The 13,806-nt window shown below is 38.9% G+C and overlaps 1 protein-coding gene across 2 annotated transcripts in view; it reads right to left on the minus strand.

Moving 5' to 3' along the window:
• The window catches only part of dock1.L (dedicator of cytokinesis 1 L homeolog), a 269,367-nt gene that overhangs the window by 49,535 nt on the left and 206,026 nt on the right, over nucleotides 1-13,806 (minus strand). For both annotated transcript variants that reach the window (XM_041568646.1, XM_018225171.2), the window contains exons 34-36: nucleotides 7,138-7,223; nucleotides 6,775-6,931; nucleotides 719-759 (exon numbers count right to left, since the gene is read on the minus strand). In XM_041568646.1, coding sequence (XP_041424580.1) covers nucleotides 719-759; nucleotides 6,775-6,931; nucleotides 7,138-7,223 — 284 coding nt within the window. The remainder of the gene's footprint in view (nucleotides 1-718; nucleotides 760-6,774; nucleotides 6,932-7,137; nucleotides 7,224-13,806) is intronic.

A 13,806-nucleotide genomic window follows, 5' to 3' on the forward strand; every position in this document is an offset into this window, starting at 1 on the left:
AGAGATTCTTGCAAGGATGTGCTTTGTTGCATAGAAAACTAAAGCTGCAGCCTGGCACAAACAGTTCCAAGAAGAACATCATCGTCATCAAGGCAGGTTCAAGTCATAATGGTACCTACTTTACGGTTACAGGTATGGGATCTGTGATCCAGGAAACCCTTTATCCAGAAAGCTCTGAATTACGGAAAGGCCATAACATTTTAGACTCAATTTTAAAAAATGGTTTCCCTTTTCTCTGTCATATTTAAACCATACCTTGAACATGATCCAAACTTAAGATATAATGAATCCTTATTGGAAGAAAAACAAGCCTATTGGGTTTATTTAATGATTACATAATATTCTAGTAGATTTAAGGTATGAAGATCCAAATTACGGAAAGATACATTATGTGGAAACCCCCAGGTCCTGTGCATTCTGGATAACAGGTCCCATAACTGTACCTATAGTTTATAGTTCAATAATAGTACAATAAACCACAGCAGTTGCCCTTAAAAAGTCAGCTGCAAGTGATGCAATAACAAAATAAAATTAGTAACTGGTTCCCAGGGGCTACTGTACAAGAAACACTTGCTCCAGCTATATAGGCCACACTACATGGAGGGGTCACATTACAATGGCACATTGTGTTCTTTTGTGCCATTACCATTTCTGCTTCTTCGTGTTCTGTTTACGGGAAAAAAAATTGTTTAAAAAAAAAAATTATATATTTACAAACCTTATGTACATTTCTTCTCTTTCAATCTCTTTGTAGAAATTCTGCAAAACGAAACCAAACATATAGGGGATTAATTACTAAAACTCTAATTTATTTCATATTTTTATTAAACCAACTAGAAAAAGTCGGGTGGGGAAAAAACGCAATAAAATCAAGTGAAAACATCGTAACAATTTTCGGCTTATCACTTTTTTTGCAAAAAACCCAACGCAGATTGCGATATCTTCAAATTGTAAAGGGGACGTCTGCCATTGACTTCTGCTGGAAAGTTACAAAACTCAAGAAGAGTGGAAGTTGCTACACTGGTTGTGCTGGATGAAGTATTCTCTATATGGATGTGCCATTTTCAGGATTCATTTTGGGACTGGGTCAAATCTGAGAACTTTTTGCAGGATTTGTATGAGGCCAAATCCTAAGTGTCGAGACAAACTAAACTCTGAAAAGCTGAATGTGACAGTTCACAGTTGATGCAATATTTCGATTTTTCTTGAATTTCAATATTCAAATTATGGTTTGCGTTTAGTTCAAAATGTGGTTGAATCTTCTGTGAAGGATTTGGAAATTGACAAAATCCTATAATTATGGATTCGGTGCATCTTTAAAGGGGTAGTTTACATTTTTGTATGCTACGGAATGGTTTATTCTTATAATAACTTTTCAAGTGATCTCCATCTTTTATCGTTTCTAAATTATTCCATGTCCTTTTCTTGTTCTCTACTCAGTTCTTAAATAAAGGGGTGGGGTCACTGACCCTAACAGCTAAAAACTATTGCTCTTTGATACTATAGGGAAATGTAGTAAAAGCTGAAAAAGAAAAACAATTCGCACAAAGAATGAAGAGTATGTAATATATCTTCATTAAACTGATTTTGCATTCAGAAATGTAATTGTGAATTTCGCACTTTTAAAAAGTGCTTTAAAATGTCGTAATTATTTGGAGCAAACAACTTTTTTTAGCAAGAAGTTTTATAACATACACTGCTGCAAACTAAAATTCACAATTTTTCTCCCACTGTTGGAAGCAGTCGCTAAAGATTTTCCGGCATTTACATCATACTAAAAGTTAAAGGTGAACTGCTTCTTTAATGCTCTATAACCAGTAATTAGCGTTGTTGTGGCTGCCATTAGACCTCACCAAAATGACATTGTGGCAGTACCTATTTATTATAAGAATATAATTAGAGTATATGTGCAATGAAAGAATAGTCAGAACATTAGGAGGGTATTTATTAAGGTTTGAGATATGTTTTCCATGAAAATTCTGGTTTTCAAGGTTTTATTTTGGTCAAAAATCACATTTTCGGGTTAAAGAAAAAAATTTAAATTTTTGAAATTTTATTATACCCCAACCCTGGAAATACACCATCTAAAAACTGTCAAGGTCATGTATGAGTCAATGGCACAGGTTCCTTGAACCATTTGACGATGTTAATAGCCCTCATCATGTTCGAGTTCTTTCTGAGGGTTTCGCTCAAAAACTCAATCAATTTGAGTTTTTGGGTTGTTAACCCCAAACTCGCTGATTCAAGTTTTTTCTTAAAGGGCATGTAAAGGCAAAAAAAATCCCATTTTTACTTTCTTTAATGAAAAAGAAACTTATCTCTAATATACTTTAATTAAAAAATGTGTACAGTTTTTATAAGAAACCAGACTGTATGCAGTGAAATTCTACCTTCATTTACTGCTGTGGATAGGAATTTTAAGACGGTCCCTAACTGCTCTGCAGGGAAACAATCATACTTATGAACAGCAGGGGGAGCCCCCACCTAACTTCCCAGCCATGCAGAACTCAATCAGCTTTGTTTGTTTTTCTGTAGAGCAGCCGGCGACTATGTAGAGATTTGTATTGGATTTTATTTTTCCCCTTTACTGTTTCCAACTCCAACTGCAGGGACAAAGATCTTGGAGCCAGATTTAAACAGATAAACTGGGATTCTACTTGGAGGATTATTTTGCTGCAGCCGCAGGTTCTGCAGAGCTGGAGAAAGTTTGTATTAAACAATACAAAAACTATAAAATCCACATTAGGTTACATGACAACACAGGACCCAGTTCAGTCTGTCTATTCTGATTATTAATCAGTCTTGCTGTATCAGCTTCTGGCAGATATTTGACTTGTGCTGTTTTGATAATTTATGATAATCCCTAAGCAGCAGCCCAGACCACACTGAGCATGTGCATTGTCTTGGTCTTGCAAAGAAGTTTAACAATGGTGACCCCCTGTGGCCAACTTTGAAAGCATAAATCATTTGTTTGATTAGGCTTGTTGTGCAGTAAGTTCATGTTTATGTTTAGTATACAAAATACAGCATTTCTAGCCTTATTCTATTTTAAACTTTACTTCTCATTTAAATTAGAAACCATACAAGTTGTGAGTTCTTTCGAGGTATAAAAAAACTCTTAACATTTGACCTTTGATAAATAACCCCTTAGGATTTGACTTTTTTCCAGCTCAGCAGAATGATTTCTCTATGGCATTTACAGATGCCAAGTGGAGAATTAAGGGTTATAATATATACACACAGAGTTACAAGATGACTTCAATCGAAGTGTGATAAGTGGGAAGGAGCTAAGTAATTAAAGGCGAGTCTGTCTAGTTGCTCATTTCTTGCTTCATAGGTCGATACATAAAGCTGACACTGTTAAGCAATGCAAAAGAAGAGCTCAGGGTACACAGAGTCCATGTTTAACCAGGATTAAAGAAGCTTCTTCCTTGTGCAATTTGGGGGGGACACATAATATTTGTTTATCCTCATTAAGCACGTGTGCACAAGGTGCTGCTCTTGTGGAACATGCAATCAAATTGGCTTTCCATCTATTTGTGCATACCAATGGCTCAGAGATACAGACGTATAAAATGTCTTTTAGTTTCAGGAACATTGTGTGCCGCATTATAAATCACGCAGGGGCAAACATTCCCTGCTGAAACTAATCTGCCAATTTTTAAACACGAAACTCTGCAGCAACAGGTAAATCTCCAAAATGCTCCCTCTTTCCAAGAACGGCTTTTACTGTGTGTGTTCAATGAAAGCCGCGGACAGATACAAAAGAGCGAGCAAAAGAAATCCGGCGGGTTTTTATTATAATGTATTTGTGCAGTGTTTATCTCTTTACAAAATAGACTCGTTTTGGTAACGGAGTAGGATGTTTTGGGCAAATACATTTGTAACAGATTTAAAGAGCATTCTGCATATTCTTTTAAAGGTCTACGCCAAAAATGAACACGTTGAAGCTGAAGTGTTGAAGTTGCATACTGAATATTGTTTAGAAAAAATCCCTATTTTCCAATTTTGTTGCTGTAATAAAGAATTCATTTGAAAATTGGGATATTTTAACTGAAGTTACCTCCTTCCTTCATAAAGAGGGAAATTTGTTCAGAGCTCCCTATCTACCTTTAAAGTAGTTTAGCACTTGGGGGTGCCAAATGTTAGGCACCCCCAAGTGAAAGTATTTAATTACTTGAAACCCCGGGCTGGGGTTATTCCAGTGAACATCAGGGAGAGATCATCTTCCATCTTGCACATTAGAGTGAAAAGCCGGAAGTGGATCGTCCGTGGTGCCATTGGAATAACCCCCGTGCCGGTGCAGTTTTCTGCTGATAGAAGCACCGGCCCGGGGTTTCAGATAATTAAATACATTCACTTGATGTGCCTAACATTTGATACCGCCAATTGCTAAATGACTTTCCTTATACATTAAACAAACCTCTCCCTTTTCTAAGCAGCAAACAGCTTATTATCAGGGGCTTCTCATTGAACTGGTAATTGGTTTTATCGGCCCCCCTTTGGGACTAGTAGTGACAGGAACTACTAGTGAAGTGAAACTGTCTTAGTCTGTTTAGTGCCAGAAATAATGAAAAACATAAATATTTCCTAATTAAAACAACAGGCAATAAGTATGTTCAGCACAAGGCCTTTTCATTCAGCTAATACTGAAGAGGGGTGTAAAATGAATCTTTTTTCTTATAAAGGAATTTTCAAAAGAAACCCACAACCTTCCTCACTCTCATTATCCAGAAAGTCTAACCCTTTAACTGGCTAGCAACCTTTCCCACCCCATCCATTTAGGTGGAATACAGAGATTTACGTTACTGGTACAAAGAGTTAAATACAGCTCATTAAACAAAGTATAAAAAGTAAGCCCCGCCTTCCCTCTAATTGTTATCCTATGTGTCAGGCTTACAGATAAGGAGGTGTTCATTTTACATTGTTAACTGCCAGGGAAGAACCAGGGAAGTTTGAAAATGCTAGTAACTTTAGATCCACTGATCAACAGAAGATGACACATTTATTTTAATTAAAAAAATAGGTATTTAAAGTGATATCAATGCTTATTTCAAGAAGGGATTTCTACGTTGATGACTTCATGGCAGGGTGGGGAAATGTGATGCTCTGAAAGGTTCGTTTATGGGAGTTCCTTCTGTAAATTAGCCCCAATGTTCCCCTTTACAGGACTTCAGTGCTGCCTATACCGATCCAGGTCCATTGACATAACCCTATGTGTCTCATTCTGTACCAGAAAGGTATTTTTGGATGTATGTAGATATGATGATACCTAAAGGTACCTCCAGAGTGCACTGCCTCTTTAATTTATCATCTGTTCTCCTCTGCTGGGCAAACTGTCAGGCTTCAAGCCCCTGGCTCATATAACAGTGAGTGTGTGCTAGCAGCTGCCAGATTTCTTTACAATCCCCACCTAACTGGATCTTGGGGTGCACCAGGCGGCCCTATTGAAGACTCTGTTCAATTGCTTTGCCAAGTTTGCCCAAAAACAAGACTTTCATATGTTAAATTAATTCTATGAAAATGCCATTCATATGTTGGCAAGTGAAAGAGTATTCTGATTTATGGTGTTAATACCGTCCAACGGGGTTTCGGAGCTAATAAGCAGTTTCACTGAATCGTATCCGTTGATTAAGATGAGACAGTTAAGGCCGGTTCTGCCTATTGCTACTGTGATCATTATTAGAACAGAATGAACTGTTTAACATATAGAATACAAGCATAACAGATGATACATTAGAGCAGGGGAGGCCTCCCCACGGCTCGATAGTGGTTGCTCCCAGCATGTACTGGCAGATGGTGGGATTTATAAATTAGAACAGGTGTTTAGGAAACATATGCAGCTTGAAATCTTAAGGAATCAGAACTTCTCCAGCATCCCTCTTGCTAACTGGGCTAAAGGCACGCAAGGAGATCTGCGGGAGACACACACACACACACACACATGTCCAGTTCTGGGTTAATAAACCCTGGTGGAGATTATTTGGACATACAGAATTCAAGGAAAACTAAACCTTAAAAATGAATATGGCTAAAAATGCTATAATTTTATTTGTAGAAATTGTTGCACCGATCTAAAGTTTCAGCATCTCAATAACAACAATGATCCAGGACTTCAAACTTGTCACAGGGGGTCACCATCTTGGAAAGTGTCTGTGACACTCACATGCTCAGTGGGCTCTGAGCAGCGGTTGAGAAGCTAAGCTTAGGGGTCGTCACTAATTATCCAGCAGAAAATGAGGTTGGTCTGTAATATAAGCTGATGCTACAAGGCTGATTATTACATTCTGATGCTAATTACACTGGTTTCTGTGCTGCCATGTAGTAATTATCTGTATTAATTACTAATCAGCCTTATATTGTGACATTGATATTCTATGTGTACTGTATATTGTGAGTGGGTCCCTAAGCTCAGTAAGTGACAGCAGCACAGAGCATGTGCAGTGAATCAGCAGAAAAGAAGATGGGGAGCTACGGGGGCATCTTTGAAGGTGCAGATCTTTACTGCTAAAGGGCTGTGGTTGCCTTGGGCTGGTACAGAAGCCCAAAACATAATGTACAACATTTCTAGCCTACTTCTTTAGTTAAGCTTTAGTTCTCCTTTAATTTCTTTGTAAATAAAAGCAGAGCAAACACTACAAAATATATTTTTAAAAGTGTAAAGCAATAAAGAAGGGTAACGTAAATGGCTCAACACAAAGCCATAGTTACAGTGGCAAGATATTTTCATTTAATATATATGTATAGTGTATATGTTTTGATCGAGTCACTAACCAAAACATTGACAGTACAGCTCATCCGGTTCTCTTTGCTCTCATCGTGCATAATGGTCCTGTAGTCCAGTAATCGTTCCATAAGCCGGACTACCAGTGTGACAAAGTTCTCTCCATTCTTTGCCAGGTATTTGTGTTTCCGGCAGTGCTCCAGCAGTCTGCAAAAGTTAACACAAGCTTTGAAATAAACCTACTCCGCAGGGAGATGGGTAAAAACATTACACTGATGGAGGTGTTTTTCTTTAATCCCCGCTGTTCATTAGCACATTTTAATTATAAGCGAGGTGCAAAGTTCACCACTTACTTGTAATTGTCTCCTGCAACTAAACTTAGATATGAATCTTAGCGCTTAATCAACACTTACATTTTCTCAAATAACACTTTGTACTGCTCGTCTCCTCGCCCTCCTTCCACTTCGTGGTCCAACTTGGTGATAATCTCATTCTCAAACTGAAAGAAATAAAATGTGCCCAAAATAATCAGCACAACTGTAACCCGACACGTATCCCTTAGGGTCAGGGCACACAGGCAGATTCGGGGAGATTTGTTTTCCGGATTCGCCCGAAGTTGCCATCCCGCACATTTTAGCCAGTGGGAAGGCAGTTCGGGGATATTAATCACACCGAAGAAGAGGAGATTTGTTGCTGGGCAACTAATCTCCCCAAATCTGCCTGTGTGCCCTGACTTTAAATCCAACTGTTTTCAACTACAATTTTTAAGAGTCTGTAAGATGTTGTCAGGCTATGAGTTCTCAAGAAGGTACATTGAATTTAAGTTTAATTTAGTTATTTAAAGCTTATAAGATAGGTGTTACACATTATATACAACATGCTTTTTATGATACTAAAGGTGGCCACAGACATAACAAATATGATCTTTTCTGTGACCATTGATCGTTTGTTTTCAATACAGATATTTAGAGCTGAATCGTCAGATATACAGGTACAAACAATATAATTCTAAGGATTCGGCAGTAACAGTTGGTGATGTTCGGACGCCTTTAAATTTTCCGACCTGCCCAATCAGCCAGCTGATCGATATCCAAGTCTTCTGCCCATATCGGATGCCTTGTCTCTCGCCATACACACACTGAATATTGTACAAAACTTGAATATTATCTGTGCGTCTATGTCCACCTTAACACTAGGGGGAGCCAGTTTCAGATTTAAGCTTTCTAGAAACTCAGCCACTCTTGGAATAGTCAGCAGGAGACTGGCATGTGCATTGGGCTAAAAAAAATAGCTGCCTAGACAAATATCTGAATGGGAGCCAGTTAAATATTGAAAAAGACTGGGAAATCCCATTTGAATCTAGCTAATGAACCAGTCTGCTCCCAATGGGTGTCCATGAAACCACATGTGAAAAGTATAGATCAGTTCGGATATACTCACCACGTGGTGGCCAATTGAGGGAAAGATCTGCTTATTATGTGCCAATGAACAAGACTTTTGACTTGTTAGAGCTAACTGCTCGTGTGGGTTTGAAAACCAGAATAGAATTACTCCAGTTTTGTGTATTCCTGCCCCTGGTGTAAAGCAATATGTATACTGAAGGTACTATAGAGTTGTGGTGTTTCATTGGGCCTTCCACCGTGACCCATTCCTCTAATAAACTGGGACAAACTGGACATTTTTTATTAAGGAAGGCTATAATGCCCATATAATAGTAATACAAAAAAACATTAAAATGCTTCTGATTCCTTGACTCAGAGTAAAAGTTAGAAAGCTAAATACTCTTAGGTGCAGATTTATTAAGGATCGAGTTGTGTTTCCCACAAAAATTTTAGTTTTCGAGGTTATTTTTTTTGGTCAAAAATCTTTTTTCGAGATTTATTATACACTAACCCTGGAAATCGCTTAGATCCAAAAATACACCTTCTAAAACCTGTTGAGGTCATGTAGGAGTCAATGGCAGAAGTCCCTTGAACCATTTGAAGATTTTAATACCCTTCCTGATGTTTGAGTTTTTTGCTCAAAAATTTGTGTTTTCCGGTTGTAAACCCCAATCTTGCCGATTCAAGTTTTTTTCTTAAATTAGAACCATTCAAGTAGTGCCTTCATTCGTGGTATAAAAAACTCTAAAATTTGACCCCCTTAGTTTCACCATTTGTGATGCTATTTGAAAGACTAAAGCACACTTTACCCACTTTGATTGAGAATCTAGGCTTACACAACAAACATTCTTCTTGAGTAGACTAATCATCTCATGGCTTTTTGCACACAGGTATAAGGTGGCCATACACGGAGAGATCCCCTCGTTTGGCGATGTCGCCAAACAAGCGGATCTCTCCCCGATATGCCCACCTTGAGGTGGGCAATATCGGGCTGATCCGATCGTGGGCCCTAGGGCCCAACGATCGAATCCTAACAAATTGTAACGGGCGGTCGGATCGCGGGGCCACATCAACGAACAGATGCAGCCGCGATCCGACGGGATTTTTAGTCCCATCCGATCGAGATCTGGCCATCTCGATCTGGGAAGCCCGTCGGGGGGCCCATACATGGGCCAATAAGCTGCCGACTCTGTCTGTAGCTTTTATTGGCCCGTGTATGGCCACCTTAACTTTTAGTATGCTATAGGATGGCTGATTCTAAGCATCATTTCAATCGGCCTTCATTTTTTAAAATTATTTACCACCTTCTTTTGACTCTTTCCACTTTTAAACGGCGGTCACTGAACCCATATGCTCTGTAAGGCTACATATTTGTTATTGCTACTTTTTATTACTCATCTTTCTAATCAGGCCCTCTCCCATTCATATTCCTGTCTCATTTTCAAATCAATACATAGTTAATAGGGTAATTTGGATCCTAGCAACCAGACTGCAGAAATTGCTAGAGAAACTAGAGAGCTGCTGAATAAAAAACGAAATAATGCAAAAAAACACAAATAATAAAAAATGAAAACCGATTGCAAATTGTCTCGGAATATCACTCTCTACATCATACTAAAAGTTAACAAAGGTGAACAACCCCATTAAATGGGAACACACACTTGTGCTCAATAACGAGACTTGATGTTCGACAAATTGCTTTAATTGTAAGAACAACTATTCTCCTGCATGCTCAGACTTGTTATGGGCGGGGAAAAAGGGTTCATTTAGTCTCAATTTTCCTCCTACATTTCCCTTTTGTAAAACAGAACGTAGCAGCAAAGCACTGCAACAATAAAACCTGCTGGGGTCAGATGCTGACTTTATTTATGGGTTTTCAATGGCGGTTCATTTAAGGCCCTCGGCAAATCAATGTATTTGTTTAAAGGAGAATGAAAGCTCCAAGACACTTTATTGCCGACAGATTAGCCACAATATTGCAAGATAGAACGCTATATTTATTCTGCAGAATGCTTTACCATACCTGAGTAAACCGCTCTAGACACGGTCTCTGTTTGTTTAGGATAGACGCTGCCATATAAGCTTGGTGTGACATCACTTCCTGCCTGAGTCTCTCCCTGCTCACTTACAGCTCTGAGCTCAGATTACAGCAGGGATGGGAGGAGGGAGGGAGAGAGAGAGTATCAAACTGAGCATGCTCAAGCCCTGCCCTGGAGGTTTAAACTGAAAACAGGAAATCTGATATAGAAGCCCATGTGTACACAATAAAAGGAAAGAAATGCTGTGTTTCTTTTGACAGAGGACTCAGAGCAGCATAATTTTGATGGTTTACTGGTGTATTTATATAGACCTTTCTGATAAAGCTTACTTCATTTTAGCCTTTCCTTCTCCTTTAAAGCAGCTTTACTATTAGTTTCACCATTTGTGATGCTATTTAATGACCTTTTCATGGACAGATATTTTGAGAGTCAATTTTGATAGACGGCTCAGCTTTGCTTGTATGGGATCTGGATGAGGAGTGGGGGTGTTAGTGGGGTTCCTATCACTTTCTTACTGAAATGCAAATTTGGACCGTTGCAATGAAATAATTAAATTGGATATCTAGCCAATTAAGTTAAAGGAATTGTTCAGTATAAAAACTGGGTAAATAGATAGGCTGTGCAAAATAAAAAAAGTTTCTAAGGGTCAGGGCACACAGGCAGATTTGGGAGATTAGTCACCCGGCGACAAATCTCCTCTTCTTTGTCCCCGAACTGCTTCCCCTGCCTTCCCGCCGGCTAAAATGTAAATCGCCGGCGGGATGGCACTCGGAGTGATTCGTTTTCCGAAGTTGCCTGACGAGGCAACCGCCGGTGTTTTACATGTTAGCCGGCGGGGAGGCAGCTCAGGGATATTATTCGCCCCGAAGAAGAGATTTGTCGCCGGGCAACTAATCTCCCCAAATCTGCCTGTGTGCCCTCACCCTAATGTAGTTAGTTAGCCAAAAATGTAATGTATAAAGACTGGAGTGACTGGATGTCTAACATAATAGCCAGAACACTACTTCCTGCTTTTCAGCTCTCTTGGTTTCTCTTGGTTTCCAATCCAGTAACCAATCAGTGACTTGAGGGAGAGGGGACATGGGTCATAACCGTTTGCTTTTAAATCTGATCTGCATGCTAAGGATCAATTACAAACTCACTGAACAATTTTGTCCCATGTGACCCCCCCTTCAAGTTGCTGACTAACTCAGAGTTAGAGAGCTGAAACGCAGGAAGTAGTGTTCTGGCTATTATGTTACACATCCAGTCACTCCAGCCTTTATACATTACATTTTGGCTAACTATATTAGAATTTTTTTTTAATTTGCACAGCCATCTATTTACCCAGTATTTATACTGAACTGTTCCTTTAAACGTCAAGCCTAGCATATGCACCTTTAGACATTATTTTTAACCCTGATGTTTGTTTATTTTAACAGCCTACTATGAGAGCTTCTTTAGCAAACACAGCTAAAATATTCTGTTCATAAGAGCTTTAATTCTCATATGCCCATAAAAATTATAGAAGCCATTCTAATAATAATATCTGCCTATATTTAATATCTACCTGTTATGTTAAAGATGCCATTCCTTACATTTTACAAGGAGAACTAAACCCTAAAAATTAATGTGGCTAAAAACACCATGTTTTATATACTGAACTTATTGCACCAGTCTAAAGTTTCAGCTTGTCAATAGCAGCAATGATCCAGGACTTCAAACTTGTCACAGGGGGTCACCATCTTGGAAAGTGTCTGTGACACTCACATGCTCAGTGGGCTCTGAGCAGCTGTTGAGAAGCTAAGCTTAGGGCTCGTCACTAATTATCCAGCAGAAAATGAGCTTCCCCTGTAATATAAGCTGATGCTAAAAGGCTGATTATTAAATTCTGATGCTAATTGCACTGGTTTCTGGGCTGCCATGTAGTAATTATCTGTTTTAATTACTAATCAGCCTTATATTGTGACATTTCTATTCTATGTGTACTGTATATTGTGAGTGGGTCCCTAAGCTCAGTAAGTGACAGCAGCACAGAGCATGTGCAGTGAATCAGCAGAAAAGAAGATGGGGAGCTACTGGGGCATCTTTGGAGACACAGATCTTTACTTCTAAAGGGCTGTGGTTGCCTTGGGCTGGTACAGAAACCCAAAACATAATGTACAACATTTCTAGCTACTTCTTTAGTTAAACTTTAGTTCTCATTTAAGCAGGCAAAAGTGCATAACTAGATCATTCTCGTAACCCGGAGTTTGTTGAGAAGAGCCATTAATATAAAAGACCAGTTTCTATGACGACCAACGCTGTCAAAAGTTGTGTCTTGCATTGCCGGTGTTTGGACATATTGCGAGGACCATATTAAGTAGACCTGTGGGCGTTATTTGGAAACAGACTGACATGTTTCTTTTATTCTCTTGCGTTTTTACCCCATTTCGGTTTCCAGGGAATTAGCATGATTAAAAAAGCACAAAAAAAATGCAGAATCTGCAGTTAATTAAAATACTACCATTACCTCCTACTTTAATTGTAAAAGAGTATCTTTACACAACCTTTTAAACTCCAGTGGTTGATTAATTCCGCGCACCAGCAATGTAACCTTTTTGAGGGAGAAAATGTCTAAAAATGAGATAGAAATTTACATCAATTTCGGCAAGTGTTTGTGAGTTAAAGACAGAATCAAGCCGGGCAGTGTGACCTTTCAATGAGCTCATGCTGTGACCTTACAGAAAAAGCTAACATAATCATCTAACGAAAAGCCTTCTGAAATAAAAATTATCCCCATACCAGAATCAATTTTCACTTGACTTAGTGTAATTAAATTAATTAGGTATAACTCCCTTCAGTGGCAGTCTGTCCTACGACCGCGCACGGCCGGAAAACCCAGGCATCAACGATAAAATACTGCTACTAGTTCAGCTCATTACCTAAAAGGGAGTCATCACTGAGGAAACCCAAAGAACAGGTATTTCGGAGCCAGGGACATTAGTTATGGGGAGAAATGGCTCTAAATCAGAGCCTGCCTGGCTATTACAGCTGATTTTTTTTTTAAAAAAAAAAAAAGCAATAAAAACAAGCTGATTGAAAGGAGAAACACACGGGGGACATTAAAGGGATATTGTCATGGGAAAAAAAAATTCAAAATAAATCAGTTAAGAGTGCTGCTCCAGCAAAATTCTCCACTGAAATCCATTTTTTCAAAAAAGCAAACAGATTTTTTTATATTCAATTTTGAAATCTGACATGGGGCTAGACATATTGTCAATTTCCCAGCTGCCCCCAGTCATGTGACTTGTGCTCTGATAAACTTCAATCACTCTTTACTGCTGTACTGCAAGTTGGAGTGATATCACCCCCCTCCCTTTCCCCCCCCCAGCAGCCAAACAAAAGAACAATGGGAAGGTAACCAGATAGCAGCTCCCTAACACAAGATAACAGCTGCCTGGTAGATCTAAGAACAACACTCAATTGTAAAAACCCATGTCCCACTGAGACACATTCAGTTACATTGAGAAGGAAAAACAGCAGCCTGCCAGAAAGCATTTCTCTCCTAAAGTGCAGGCACAAGTCACATGACATGGGGCAGCTGGGAAATTGACAAAATGTCTAACCCCATGTCAGATTTCAAAATTGAATATAAAAAAATCAGTTTGCTCTTTTGAGAAATGGATTTCAGTGCAGAACT

The sequence above is a fragment of the Xenopus laevis genome, chromosome 7L, assembly GCF_017654675.1.
Source record: "Xenopus laevis strain J_2021 chromosome 7L, Xenopus_laevis_v10.1, whole genome shotgun sequence".
In the NCBI taxonomy this organism is placed as follows: Eukaryota; Metazoa; Chordata; class Amphibia; order Anura; family Pipidae; genus Xenopus; species Xenopus laevis.